This window comes from Mesoplodon mirus (assembly GCF_964341445.2).
Source record: "Mesoplodon mirus genome assembly, chromosome: 14".
In the NCBI taxonomy this organism is placed as follows: Eukaryota; Metazoa; Chordata; class Mammalia; order Artiodactyla; family Ziphiidae; genus Mesoplodon; species Mesoplodon mirus.
Window position 1 is genome coordinate 44349342 of NC_138990.1, and position 14689 is coordinate 44364030.

At 57.3% G+C, this 14689-nt stretch overlaps 1 protein-coding gene across 2 annotated transcripts in view; it reads right to left on the bottom strand.

Annotated features, from left to right (window-relative positions):
- The window catches only part of DNMT3A (DNA methyltransferase 3 alpha), a 101160-nt gene that overhangs the window by 59534 nt on the left and 26937 nt on the right, over positions 1-14689 (bottom strand). For both annotated transcript variants that reach the window (XM_082642327.1, XM_082642326.1), the window contains exon 2: positions 13269-13516. In XM_082642327.1, the coding sequence (XP_082498453.1) occupies positions 13269-13334 (66 nt within the window). In that variant the 5' untranslated portion in view covers positions 13335-13516. The remainder of the gene's footprint in view (positions 1-13268; positions 13517-14689) is intronic.

A 14689-nucleotide genomic window follows, 5' to 3' on the forward strand; every position in this document is an offset into this window, starting at 1 on the left:
CTGTAAAGCCAGGGCTGGACCCCAGAGCCCTCCCCAGTGTCCCACCCGCAGGGCAGCCACACTTCCAGGGTTGTGCCACGCTGTTCCCCCTGGCAGGGATGGTCTTCACCCGCTTCCTGACTGGCAGAGCTGGGCCACCCCTGAGGGCCGAGTCAACTTTATCCTCAGGGGACTTCAGAGCCGCCCCGCTGCCCCAGCAGAACGCAGCTCTCCCTCGGGTGGACACGTTCTCTGAACCACAGAATCATAACACAGGCTCTGACAAAGAATTTGTTTCTGGATATGAGTTTATTTATATGAAGAAAATCTAAAACAAGTACAAAAATGATTAACGCTGTATTTAATGAATCACCTTTATTGAAGAGAATAAAATCACAGGAAGAGAAGTATGACATGTAGCGATGTCTACTGGAAGTACACGCAACCCTTGGAAGGAGGCCTACCACAGACCATGGAGGGCATTACAGCCCCTGTACATACACCTGCCCTGAAGCATCTGCCACATCGTGTAGGCAATGCATGTGCCTGTTACCCCGCGGGAGCATCTCAGGGACCGTGTCTGGGTTCATCGTGATGCCCCTCCTTCGCTGAATTTTGGACCAGAGTTTGGTTTTGTTACCACCCTTCACCTGGCCCGTGCCAGGGCCGAGCCCTGCAGTGCTTGTCTCGTGGGGCAGACACATAAACCTAGAAAGTCCTCCTGCCTCACTGCTCCAGCCTGGCCACAAACCACCCACAAGTTGCTTCTGACTCAGCCGGCTCCAGCATGACTAATCATGAGCAAAAACTGTGTTGGGGAAGGAGAGAGAAAGGGACCCTGACCCAGCAGAGGCCCCTCAGGCTGCCATTCGTGCCCTGCATGACGTCAGCAGCCACAGACATCTTCACAGTCCTCCCAGGGGAGGGCGCCAGCCCAGAGCCATGCTGGTGCCACAGAAAAGGGGAGGTGCACAGATTCCCAGGGGATTGAATCGAGGTGGCCCTCAATGTCCCACTCAACTTTCATTTTTTGTGATTTCAAAATTGCTTGTGGTTTGCCACATTAATTTTCAGGTGATGGTGGGACATGCAGATGGAAACCTACTGCGACCAGTCATAGACATGAGACCGATGGGAAGAGTGGCACTGGCTCCCGCTGTCCATCCATCCATTCGAGGCACATCTGGGACAGACCCGCCCAGTAAGGAGATTTAGGAGGGAGATTGAGCATTGCAGCTGAGAGTCCGGGAGCCCTCCGAGGACATGTGAGTGGAAGATGACAGAGGCCCCAGGCCTTAGCACTGAGGGGAGACTCCAGTCAAGTTGCAGGAGGTGGAGAGAGTGTTCAGAGGAGGAGAAAGGGGACGCCAGTGTATTGTGGGTGCAAGAAAAAAGGGAGCTGCCAACCCAAGAGGCAAAGTCAACAGATGCAAAGAAGTCGAGCGCAAAGCGATTTGGTTAGGGGTGGAAATGGTCAGCCTCAGAGGGAAGCTGTGCAGAATGACACAAGGGGTCGGAGAGGGGCTGGAGAGACAGTTTAAAGGGACCCAGCTGAGAAAGGTCTGGAAAAGAAGCCAAGGACAGAGAGCCCAGTGCCGGCTGGGGACAGGAGGTGAGGGTCCAGGGTGGTGAGAGAAAGGCTGCCCCAGGACCAGAGACCCTTGAGAGGCTCTTTTCAGGAAGAGAAACTGTGAGGTAGAGAAACTGTGAGGGCAGAAAGGCCGAGGTGGGGGACAGCCAAGTGGCGGGGAGGCCTCCATGACAGCTCTGTGGGCCTGGACTGAGGGGGGCCCAGGGCCACATGCCCCATGGTAAGCCAGGCCTGCTGGTGCTGAACTGTCTTCTGAGACCCCACAGACACCCCCATTTAAGAAACAATCACTTGGATCACACAGAGAGAAAATATTACCAATGCAGCTTAACGTTTGTGAAAGTTCCAACTGAATCTACCCAAGTATAGTGAATTTCAGCTGAGATGGTGCTTTTGGTCAGGTTACACCACGGCTAAAAGGGCGCCGTCTTGATCGTGCTGACCAGGTAACTCGGCATTTACAAAACAGTTGGAGGCCACGCCAGGTCGTGGAAAGACATGGGGCTTAAAGCAAACCAAAATGGGTATGAGCCCGGCTTGTCCATGTTCTAGTTCCAGGACGGTTCTCTCTGAAACTCAGTTTCCTCATCCATAAAATGGGGGTAGGAAGGTGTCCATTCTGCCTGCTTCTCGGGTTTTTAAGAAGACAGATGACTAAATGGTTTGTACCCTTGCCTGTTTTGTTCACTGCTGAATACCCAGAGCCTAGAACAGACTCAGCACTTCGTGGGTTTTCCACACGCCCCTCGATGAGAGGACTTACGTGTTCCCCCGCAGCAGGAGGCCCCCCCAGCCCCTGCACTTGCCTGCAGAGCACTAGGCCACACCTAGCCAAGCCTCTGACCATTGCTCGTGGCCGGGCCCATGGGCCTGGAATGCACAGGTAGCAGCCAAGAGGGGGTGCCGAGGTGGGTCAGGACCAGTCTGGGTGGCCATGGGGTCTGAAAAGGCTCCTACCGCCCAGAAATTCTGGGCTCTGAACTATTTCTTTAGCACACTGCATCTCTTACAGAGGGATTCGTTTGATTTTCTAACTTTTGCTCTGAACTAATCAGAGACGGGAAAGCCAATCAGAGCCTCAGATCAGCACTAAGGAACCACAATTACCAGGCTGCCTGTGCTGACTAAAAACAAAGACACCTGCTGTTTCAGGACCGCCAAGCCCCAGCTTCCATTAGCATATGGAGAAAGCCTTTGGGGGCCCCTGATAGGCAACCCCTGTGCCATCTGGAGACTTGCTGTCATTCCTCACCTCCACACACGTGCTCTGCCTGACACACAGGAGATGCTCAGCACATCCTTCCCTGTTGAATTTAATTCAGTGCAACACCCCCAAGAGGAAGAGGTGGAAGACCTTGATGCCAGACCATCTGTCCAGGTCCTCGTGTACTGAGAACGGGGAGCCCCCAGGGCCATGTCCTGAGCCTATCCCTCGGGCCCAAGCGGGGAACGGCACCTGATGCCCAGTCCAACACTCTGCCCTCCGGTACCCCTGGGGTGTGCTTCGGAAACCGAGTCTCCACGAGAGTCCAGGTGGGGAGTCGCACCGAGGTCTGAGCGACTCTGGCCCACACCCTTTCCATCTAGCCCTGAAGCACGGCTTTGTGAAAAGCGTGCCGTTTTTGGTCATTCTTCCGTGATACAGCGACATCGCGGGGCAGAGGGAGGTGGCGATACCTTCGGCTCTGGGTCTGCCTGCATTCACACCCACAAGTGAGAGGGGTAATACACTGAGAAGGGCGAGCAGATGGCTTGGGGCGTGCCCCTCAAGGAGGCGTATCAAGCGGTTCATTCTCGCATCTGTCATGGGGCCTGTTTCATTCAATATCTTTGCTGATGGGCTGAGCAAAGGAATGTAAAATATGCTTATCAAATCTGCCAGTAGCACTGAGCTGGGAGGCATCACTAATACTCTGAAAGGGAAGAATCTGATCCACAGTGACTTGGAGCAGCTGGAAAACAGTAACAAATTTAGCAGGAACAGCCTTGAGCCCAGGTTGGTTTCCTCATCTGTCAAGTGAAGGGGCTGAATTAGTCAGTCCTTCCAGTGGGAGGAGGCAGGAATGGGCAGAAATTCTAGTGAGGTGGGCTTTGGGGCAGGGAGGCAGCAAGCTGGACTTTTTTTTTTGTTTTTTTCTGGTACGCGGCCCTCTCACTGTTGTGGCCTCTCCCATTGCGGAGCACAGGCTCCAGACGCGCAGGCTCAGCGGCCATGGCTCACGGGCCCAGCCGCTCCGCGGCATGTGGGATCTTCCCGGACCGGGGCACGAACCTGCGTCCCCTGCATCGGCAGGCAGACTCTCAACCACTGCGCCACCAGGGAAACCCTAGGCTGGACTTTTTGCTCTGCTATTTACTCCCTGGTCCCTTCGAGCTATTTAACCTCTCTAGTCTAGCGTTCCTCACCTACAAAATGGGGATAATAATATCTACTTCACAGCAATGGTATAACAATTAAATGAGGTAATATATGGAAAGCTGACACATGAGAGTCACTCAAGAATCGCTAACTTCCTCCGCTCCCAGGTCCCGACCAGAACTATTCACAAATGTGCATCCCTCCCTCCTCCCGCCCCTCCCCACCCCCAGGCAAACCCCAGCTCACTGCCCGGCAGATGCAGCCATCACTCAGTGCTACAGACAAACCCCAACATCTGGCTGGTACTGCCGCAGTGAGATACTCAGGAACACTGGGGCTCCGTGATCCCTCCAAAATGCAAAGCTGATTACGTCACTCCACAGAGCTTAAGCCCTTGCTGAGGGGGCTCCCAGGGCCCTGCAGGATCAAGCCAAGCTCCTTAGCCCCGGTGAAGGAAGGCCCTAGGATCTGGCCGGCACTTCCCACCCATCGTAAACCGACCACGCCAGGTGCAAATGTGGGCTGCTCCTTCCCTGGGACATTGGCACAGACCCTTGCTTCTGCCCCGACTACCTTCCCCTCACTTTTCCAACCTCACTTCCTAGATTCCCTTCCCCTGGGCCCCTCCTTCCCACACCCCACCTAGACTGAGTCTGTGGGTCCTTCCTCTCCCACAGCACCCACTACCCAGCACTGCAGCTGCCAGCTATCATCATGACCAAGCCACAAGCCCCTTGAGGGAAGGAACTCTGTCTTATCCACCTTGGCGTCTGTCCCCAGTGCCTAGAGCGATGCACCTGGCACAGGGCAGGCACTCAAAATACTTGATGAGTGACTGTCACATAGTAGATGTTCAAGAAACAAGTCCATACACACAGAGAGAGGCACGTGTACGAATCCACAAACGTGCACGAATACAACCAAGCAGGAGGCTCCAGTGCCGTTCTGATCTTTAGGACTCAAAGTCAGGAAACAGGGTGACTAAAAGGTATTTTCTAGTCTTCAACATAATCATGTCACTTCAATTTATGTAACTCTTTACAGTTTTCAGAGCCCCTCTACATTCGATGGCCTGTTAGATTAGGTGGTTACCATCAGCCTCTCTCAACTTCTGAGGCTATGATTTGACCTACATTTTAACACAGCTCACTGGATGGATTATTTTAGGCCACACACAACTTCTCATTCTGAGGAGCTGGGCCATGATGACAATAATCTCTCACATTTGTACTGTACGTGGTAATTAACAAAGCATTTTTCACATACGTTATTTCATTTTATTCTTATGCTTTACAGAAAGTAGAGCTGGTATTATTTTTTTCCATTACGCAGGCGGGAAATCTGAAGCTCAGAGTGGCTACCTACCTTTCAGAGATCAGAGAGCCAGCAAGGCAGGCCTTTAGAACCAAAATTTAAATCTTTTGATTCCCAGCCCTTGGGTCTTTCCACAGCAACATGCCACTATACCTACTATGCCATGTGCCCCTGACACGTGTACACATGCATGACCATGAGCAGGCAGGCAAGCCAAGGTAAAGGTACACGCTGGCATTCACACGCACACATCCACACACAGTTGTCTCAGGGGCCTCATGCCTAGACGGGGACCCCTCCCCCTAAGAGAGACACATCCCACGAGGCCCTCACCCAGAGCCAGCCAGATATACGTGCTCCCTTCAGAGCGTACACCGGATGCTACTGACCCAGCATCCGCTGAGCAGATGTCTCAAGTTGGTGTTTGAGTCAAGGGGATGAACTTGCCGGATCTAGCCAGCCACTTGCCCGGGCCCCCTGGGACAAGAAGCACGTACAGCCTTTGCCAGCTGGCTGGCTGGCCTCCCAGGGCCTGTCTGTGGTCGTGGAATTCAGTGAAACGAATTGGCTTCTCTGGCAGGCAGAGCCCCGTTCTGGGTGCCTGAGTACCAGGCCCACGACCCCGCAGAGCACACCGCACACACACACGCACACGCACGGCAGGCCCAGGCCGGACCGCAGGGTGAGCTGCAGGAGGACGGGTGGGAAGGGCAAGGGCACCGGGAATTGCTGTAGGTGCTCTCACTTCCGTGCAGCCCTCCCAAGCCCCCCGTCTTTTCTGCTCTCGGTCACCTCCCAAAGCTCGTCAGTCCTTTGTTTCAACTACTCAACAATATTCAACAGATATTCACTGACTGCTCAGTGGGCTTCGTATTATAATTATCGATGAAGGTCTTCCATGACTCCCAAAAGGCCATGCTCCCAGAAGGCAGCGTCCGTGCCCTGACGGCCCCTCCGACACCCGCACAGCTCCCAGGCACCTGCGCACAGTGGGCTTTCCCCAGGCCCTCCGCACCCCGTGCACCATGCTGGGGCCTCACCGCCTTCCGGAATGGAGACTCCCCCCAGCACATACCCAGCCCACTGCAGCCCAGCCGTGCCCACCCCTGTGGTCCTAGGGCCACCATGAGGCCAGGCCCATGGATGTGCTCAAAAACATTTACTGAGGGGCTTCCCTGGTGGCGCAGTGGTTGAGAGTCCGCCTGCCGATGCAGGGGACACGGGTTCGTGCCCTGGTCCGGGAAGATCCCACATGCCGCGGAGCGGCTGGTCCCGTGAGCCATGGCCGCTGAGCCCGCGCGTCCGGAGCCTGTGCTCCGCAACGGGAGAGGCCACAACAGTGAGAGGCCCGCGTACCGCAAAAGAAAAAAAAAACAAAACATTTACTGAGCACCAGCTATGTACCAGGTATAAAGATAAGCAAATAGGGAACTCAGTTCAGAGGGAGAGACACCACATAAACACACAAGTGCCTGTGCTGTGCGGAGGGCTGGGATGGAGCACGCCCACTCTGCCAGCAGCCACCCCCGTGGCCCCCAAGCCCCCTCGTCCTCGCTCCTTCAGCAGCCCACCCGGGCTCTGCACAGCCCACCATCTCCTTCCCACCCCACCAGCCACCCTCCCTTGGTGGATGGAAAGAATCTAGATAAATCTACTTTGTAGCCATGTGACTGTTACCAAGTTTCTCAACCTCTCTAAGCCTCAATTCCCTATCTGTAAAATGGGGATCCTCCAGTTACTGTGAGGATTAGGTGAGTTAATTGCTGGGCAAAGGAAACTCCTTTAGACACCCTTCCACACGGTGCACATGCTAAGTGGGGTGATTATAAGTAATAGCCCTAATAGCCGTGTGGCTCTCCGCAGAGGCAGCTGCAGGACATGGCCAGGCCCTGCGCCCAGTAAAGGTGCCAGAAAGGAAGGATATCTTCCCATTTCTCAGTCATCTTGGGACACCCACTCTTGCTCAGCTCCCCGCCGGCCCTCTTCCCTTTGCAGAGCTGAGCTCAGCTTCCCCGCCCAGGCCCTGTGGGGCCTGCTTCTTGGCCGGGATGGGCTCCAACCCCAGCCCAGACCTGAAAGCATGAGAGACCTGAGGGACCTTGGGCCCGGCCGTGGCCCCGCATGCGAGCCTCTGAAGGTAGCATAGCCCCTGCCATCAGCAGTTAGGTCATCCTGGGACTTCCCTGGTGGCCCAGCGGTTAAGAATCCACCTGCCAATGCAGGGGACACGGGTTCGAGCCCTGGTCCGGGAAGATCCCACATGCCACGGAGCAACGAAGCCTGTGCACCACAACTACTGAGCCTGCGCTCTAGAGCCCGTGAGCCACAACTACCGAAGCCCACGTGCTTTAGGGCCTGCGTGCCGCAACTAATGAGCCCGCGTGCTGCAGCTACTGAAGCCCAGGTGCCTAGAGCCCGTGCTCCGTAACAAGAGAAGCCACCGCAATGAGAAGCCCGCGCACCACAATGAAGGGTAGCCCCCCCATCGCTGCAACTAGAGAAAGCCCCGAGCATAGCAACGAAGACCCAACGCAGCCAAAAAAAAAAAGAGTTAGGTCATCCTGCAACTTGCCTCAGTTTTGCTTCTGTTCAGTGGGTAAAGGGAGAGGGGGCCATAGGCCGTGGGCTCTCAGGGGACTTTAAACCCACACCATTCACACCCTCGTCTGCATTGTCCCCACTCTTCTCCCATGCCTCTCAGTCCTCGGGGCTGCAGTGGATCTTCACCACAAATGTGCAGATAGGTTGGTAGATAGAGAGATAGGTAGATGGGGAGGAAGGTAAGTAGGTAGATAGATAGACAGCTAGTTAACTCTCCAAAATAAATTACAAGACTGAATCTGTGCCACTGTGTTAACCACTCACACACACCATCTCACGGAAATCTCTTTTTGCTGCTCAGCAGTCACGTAGCTGAGTCCACATTCAAACACACGTCTATCTCCAGAGTCCAACTGACCCCCACTTAAGACTGTACTGACTGCAGAGTTAAACTTGACATGTAATAGCAGTTAACTTAGAGAATTTTAGAGAACCTGAACCCGAAAATGGAGGTCCCAGTCAGCTCTGGGGTGGGCACTGTTTACATCACTTGCCTGCTATCCATGCGCAAGCATCTAATCGACTCCACTGAGCTACAAACGGACACGCCATTATTATTATTAGCTGTGTTCCCGAAGAGGTAAGGGCAAAGCTGCCTTTACTGGAACTGTTTAAATGTGTAAGAGGGATGCTCCCTCAACGACCCCTATAGTGACGATTATAAAGCAAAGAGCAGGCCCTGAGTGACCGTGTGTGGGCATCTGAGTGCACTAAAGGCAGGGCATGCCCGGGGCGGGCACCGGATCTGTGGGCCAGCAAGAACAGCTGAGAGTGGAGTCGGGGGAACCCCACTCAAGGATGCCCTTGAACTTCGGAACCGGAGTGCAGGAAGTGGTCGGCGCCCGAGGGAAATCAGTACTTGCCAGGCCTCTGGGTTGGACCTAGGTGAGAAGGGAGGAGCCCTGGCTACAGCACTGGCCATACGTGCATACATATACACACAGGTATGCACACACACACGGGCACACTTGCTGTGCTCCCCCAGCACAAATACATACCCTCCCAACAGGCGCTTCTCCTACCCAGCAGGAGAGGGTGAGCTCAGGGAGAGCCGTCCAGGAGCGGCCTCCTTCCTCCAGAGGGCAGGCATGGCTTGCCCATCCTTGTATCTTCCTATCCCCTTCCCTTTACTAGGTCCTCCAGCAAGGTATATTCAGTTCACCCAACAAACTCGTGGAGCCCTACTATGTGCCAGGTACCTGGAAATGTACCTAGCTCTACTATGTGCCAGGTACCTGGAAAGGTACCTAAGTCTGAAAAGGAGGGAAGGAGGGAAGGAGGAAGGAGGAAGGGAAAGAAGCAACATGTCCACAGCAGCGTCTTCACACGTAAGAGTATGTACCTGGTATCTGTGTGTATGTGCGTGCACACGTATAGCCAGTCACACATACTAGCCTGTGTACGTGAGCTCCTGCTGGAGACGAAGTGCCCCCAACAGCGACCCCAGGGCAAGAGCACTGCTATGCAGAGAAAAGCATTCTCTGACCATCCCGACTTTCAGAAGAAACTTGGATAGGACTATGGACCATCACAGCTGGGAGGCACCATCCATTCCATCCCCCTTCACATAGGAGGCAGCCTGAAAGGCACAGGAGCCTGGGTTCGAATCCCAGCACCACCACTTACTAGCTGTGTGGCCTTAGACAAGTGACCTAACCTCTCTGAGCATCAGTTTAGTCTTTAATAAGATAGAGTGATGAAAATACTAGAGCCTACCTTATGGAGCAGTTGTAAGAATGAAATAAGATAATGCAAGTACAGAGCTTAAAAGAGCACCTGGCAGATAGTCAGCACTCGATGCATCTGTTATGTTTCTAAGGCCCGAGGAAAGAGGGGAACAGCAAGATCGGGGGCCCAGGCCGGGGCTTGGACTCCTGGCCAGGCACTGATTCACATTTGGGGATCTGAGGAGGCCCTTCCAGCCCCGGGCTTGGAATGCTCTTGGTCCCCCGTCCTGCTCCCTCTGCCCCCCTCTCTCCCCTCTACACAGGGCCTGGCACCATATCTCCATGATCTCCTCCGAGCCAGAACCAAGGCTCCTGGACTTCCTGAGGCTCCCCTCCCCTCCCATCTCTCATAAGGCCAGCTCCCCCTCCCTTTTCTGTGGCCAGATTTACCCAGCCGACCCTCACTGCCAGAGTCCCAGGGCTCAGCACCCCCTCTCGCCGCCCCCCCGCCTCCGAGCCTGCCTCCTCCCAGGCTCCCCAAGCTGCCCCGTCCCTGCCCAACACATGGACAGTAGGGCTGAGGAGGATGCTGGGCAGGTGCCACGAGGACACCACATACACAGGCCTCTCCGCACTGCCAGCACAGGCACGGCTGCCTCAGCCTACAGCGCACAGCTCTGCGCCCTGCCTGTTTGATCACGGCTCTGGGATTGTTCTCCTGCGAAGGGGTCTTATCCACCCTCATCTTCCTCTCCATCCTATCCACAAGATATTTCCTGAGCACCTACTGTGTGCTAGTCGGGCCCTGAAGATCCACCCAGACGACGGTGGCTGGGGTCCTGCCCTCCTGGGGCAGCTGCGGGGGGGCTGGATATTATCCACACCAGTACTTCTCAAAACCCCTAGAGGGTTGGTAAAAACAAGGATTGCTGGTCCCCTCCCCAGAGTTTCTGATTCAGCAGGTCTAGGGTGGGGCCCGAGCTTTTGCATTTCTAAGCCTTCCAGGTGCTGCTGGTACCTCTGGTTTAGGGATCACATTTTGAGAACCGATGGTTCTCTCTGTAATTCAAGACAGACTGAAGCCAGGGCTTTGATCAGAGAGGAGAGAAAATTAGGGAAAGGCACATCAATCAAAGGAAGCAGCATAAACAAAGGCCTGGCAGCTCCAGGAAGTACTGGAGTGAAAGGTACAGGGAGGCGTGGCCGGTGGGGGTGGGAGGGGCAGGCGGGAAGGGCACATGGGGCCAGGTGGTGAAGGGGCCAGTGGGCAGCCACACCCCTGCCCTCTGGCTCACCAAACAGTTCCTTTGTGCCAGGTGCCCCTGGAAACTCTGCCAGACTCCTTGGGCTGTGGCCCAAACCCATCTTCCCCTCTGCAGCCACACAGCACCCCTGCCCCAGGCCTGGCTTTCACGGGCTGCCGTGGGCGGCTGTCAGTGTCTCTGCCTGCCCTCCTGGGGGCTCCACGGGAGCCAGCCCAGCGGTGCCAGGGAGGTGTACCAGGTGAGCCAGCATGCACACCGGGGAGAGCGCCCGCCGTACCCCAGCCCCCATCTGTCAGCTCCCTCTATCAGCACCAGGCTCCGGGCCTGGGTGTATGTTTGTTGCCTCATGAGCCAGAGCAGTTACTATGGGTGGATAATAATAGCAATCGTAATCCCTCATAATTGGACCAGACTTTGCTGTTTGCAGGGCACTCACTCCATGCCCGTGACCTCATATGACTTCCACAACCACCCCATAAAACAGGCACAGCTAGAGTTACTATCCCCATTTTACAGCTGAGCAAACGCAAGCCCAGAGGGCCTGAAGTCACATCTCCAAAAAGTGACATCTTCAGGCCTGGGGCCCGGGACTCGTGACTCTGTCCAGTGCTTTTTCTCTGTCCTGAACTGTCATGATGGAGAGCCTGTCTGCGGCTCTCCATGGGAGGGGCCGGGGGCTCTGCGGCCCAGGGAAGCCCTGTCCAGTAACAGGGGAAATGTGGCCCGGCTGCCCCACCTCCTCCAACTGGGGGGCGGGGGGCAGCTGACCACCAACTGCAAGTGCATGGACACGGAGCTATGTCAGCACCAGTCAGGACATCGGACCGGGGGAGGGGTCAGGGTCACCTAATCTAACGGAGGAGCAAAGCCAGGCCCAAGGAGGGAAGGGAATTATCCATGGCCACAGCTGCCACTCAAGAGCATAGGTGGGTGCAGGTGGCCCTGACTCTATGGCGGCAGGGTCTGAGTCTGCTGCCGCCTGAGTCCGCGGGATCAGAAAGAAAGGGACTGACCTGTAACCCTTAGGAGCCCCACCCAGTGGGCTGCAGCATGCACTTTCTTCCCAGCTTGGGGGTATACACGGTGCCCCGTCCCGTGGCACTCTGCAGGATCCTGGGCTGGAAAGACAGGTGTCTGGGCTTCGTGCACGCATCCGTGCGCGTGCGTGCATGTGTGTGTGTGTGTGTCCGTAACAGGACCCATGCAGGTGGGGCAGTGAAAAAGGCTCCGATACAGGAGAGCAGGCTCTCATCTGGACCCCCCACTGATAAGCTGGGCTCAGCTTCCTCATCTCCAAACCAGGGCCATCTGTCCTTGCCCCACTTGTTTCAAGGGCTGTCCTCAAGGACCAAATGGATGGAAACCACCCAGAAGACAGAAACTGGCTCTAAGAACGAGCAAGCCCAGAAGGAGCTGAGCACGCGCGGCAAGAGGGTGGGCAGGGAGCAGGTCTCGGAACTGCCGCTGATGGCATTTCACCAGAGCGGATCCCCTCAGAGTGCTCCGTGGTCCCACACCTGGTGTCAGGTGTCCACCCTGGTTCCAGGAGGACAAACTGTGCCCCAGGAGCTCTCAGATACCACCAAGTATCACCACCCCCCGCTCCCGCTCAGGGAGAGGAGAACCGGCAGAGGGAACTGTGGGGACCAGGGCACGACAGGTGGGACGCCCCAGGAAGGCCGTTGGCTGGCACAGCTTCCCTGGAAGGGTGGGGCAGGGTCTACCATTCCACAGAAGGGAAAAACAGAGTCCACGTGCTGGGGATTCGAATGGCTTTGCCTACAGGTGGACACGGCTTGGTGAGGTCCTGAGGTTGCCTGTCGAAACCCGGCAGGGACACCTACCAGTCTGCTGGCATCTCCCCTAACTGATTTAGGCCCATCCTGGAGTTCAGCAGAAGGGTGAAGAGGTCACCCCTCATGGGGCTCCAAAAACAAGGAGGTCACTAGCTCCATGGCCAGAAGTGACACTTGCTCAGAGCCAGGGATGGGACGGGGGAGGGAAATCACCATCTCCACCGTGACTGGTGCTGCCCTGAGCGCACAGCGCACAGCGCGCCATGCACCGCGGCGAGCCTGGCTGTCTGTGCCGCCGGGGGAGCCCTCACGAGGCCTCCCATCTACAGAGCCCCCTGAACTTGTCTTTGGCCTCCCCAAAGCTACTAACCCCCCTGGGGAAACAGAGGCAGCTAACCCAGGTAAAGTGACTCACCTGAGGACACACAGCTAGTAAGAGGCCGATCCAGAAAGGAAGCCAGATGTGAGGACCCTGCAAGGCCAGCCCTAACAATCGCACACGCCTGGGGTCTGAAGCTCTGCTCACACCACGGGGGTTGAGGACTGGGTCCCGGAGCCTGACCACCAGGATTTAACCTCTCCAAGCCTCAGTTTGCTCATCACCAAAACAGAGAGATAGGTCTTCCCTACAGGCCCGTGTGAAGACGGAGCGGCGCGGTCCAGCGCCCAGCACCCCCAGCAGAGCCGGCTGCTCACCTTGCGCTCCTCCTCCCCCCGCTCCGGAGCGGGGCCGCTGGCGTCCCCGGGGCCGCTGGCGGGCATCGCGGGCAGCTGGGCGGTGGGAGGCAGGCTGGGGCTGCGCGGGGCTGGGGGGCTGCTGGCCTCTGGGGAAGGAATTATCGTGGTCTTGGTAAGCAAGAGTTAAAACTTAAACATAGATCCCGGCACCGGGGGTGAAATGCGGCCTCAGGCTGTCTGTGGGGCTGGGCTTCCCGTGGCTCCACCTGTGGGGGGAAGAGAAGAGGGGTCAGCAGGATAAGGCACCTCCACCCCAGGCCCCAGCTGACCACCACCGGCTCCCAGGGCCAGACCCTCGGCCCCGGGGCCACGCTGGCCTGACTCCTCTTCCCAGGCGCAGGCCGACCCGGCACCCAGCGATGCGGGCACCCAGCGATGCGGGCACCGAGGCCGAACCCGGCAGCAGGGCCGCACCTGCCTCCGACGCGCGACAGTTGCCGCGGCACAGTGGGCGCCACTTGTGGGACTTCCAGCCGCCTCCCGCCCCCTCCCGTCACTTCATTCACGGCTGTTCTTTCCTTTGAAAGCTTCCCGCAGCCTCGCCCCCCCGCCCCCCCGGGAAATCCCAGAGGTCCCCAGCCGGCTACATTTTCCTTCTGATATGTCCTCCCCGCGCCCCTACCCCCACCCCGCCCCCACCACGTGGAGGAAGTGAGCCGTAGTCACAGGATGTAGTGAGATGAATGTCACCTCACTTTAGGGCCGGCGCCTGGGCCCGGAGAAGGCTGAGGGTGAACCCGGACTGCGGCCAGGCTGAAGGCCTGGGTTTGCAGGGCTGTCCAGGAGACGCCCCGGGGTGGGGGGCGAGGCGGCAGCCGCACCGAGCGAGGGAGGATGCCAGGCCGCTCCCCCAGCACCCCACGAACCAGCCCCACCTGCCCTGGGGAACTGTGGGCTCCAGGGGGCCCTGCGAACGCACATGGCTGAATTTTAGGGGCTTTTCGGCCTCCCTGCTTCAGGTGCGGGCCTCACGCCAGTGAACTAACAAAGCCCGGGCCACAGGCCTCAGCTGGGGCGGGGGGGGGCCGGGGGGGTCGCGGCTTCACCCCCTTGGCTCGGAGGAGCCGCAGAGAGATCTCCGGCTCTTCGCCCCCCAGGAGGAGCCTGGGCCCAGCCCCTGCCTCCGCGGGCCGGGCAGCATGGGGAGGGCCCTGGCAGCAGGAGGAAAGTGGGAGGCAGGCTGGATCCGGGCCCACCCACACCCTTCCACTTCCAGTTCCCGGTTCTGCTTCCCCCGCTCCCCCTCCCTCCAGGGCTGCTTCTCCCATCCCCCTCCAGCCAGAGCTCCCTGGAAAACCAGGAACCGGAGAAAGCGCAGGCTTGGGTCTCCCACGGGTGCAGTCCCTCCCCAGGGATGGGCGCTGGGCTGGGAGGTGGGG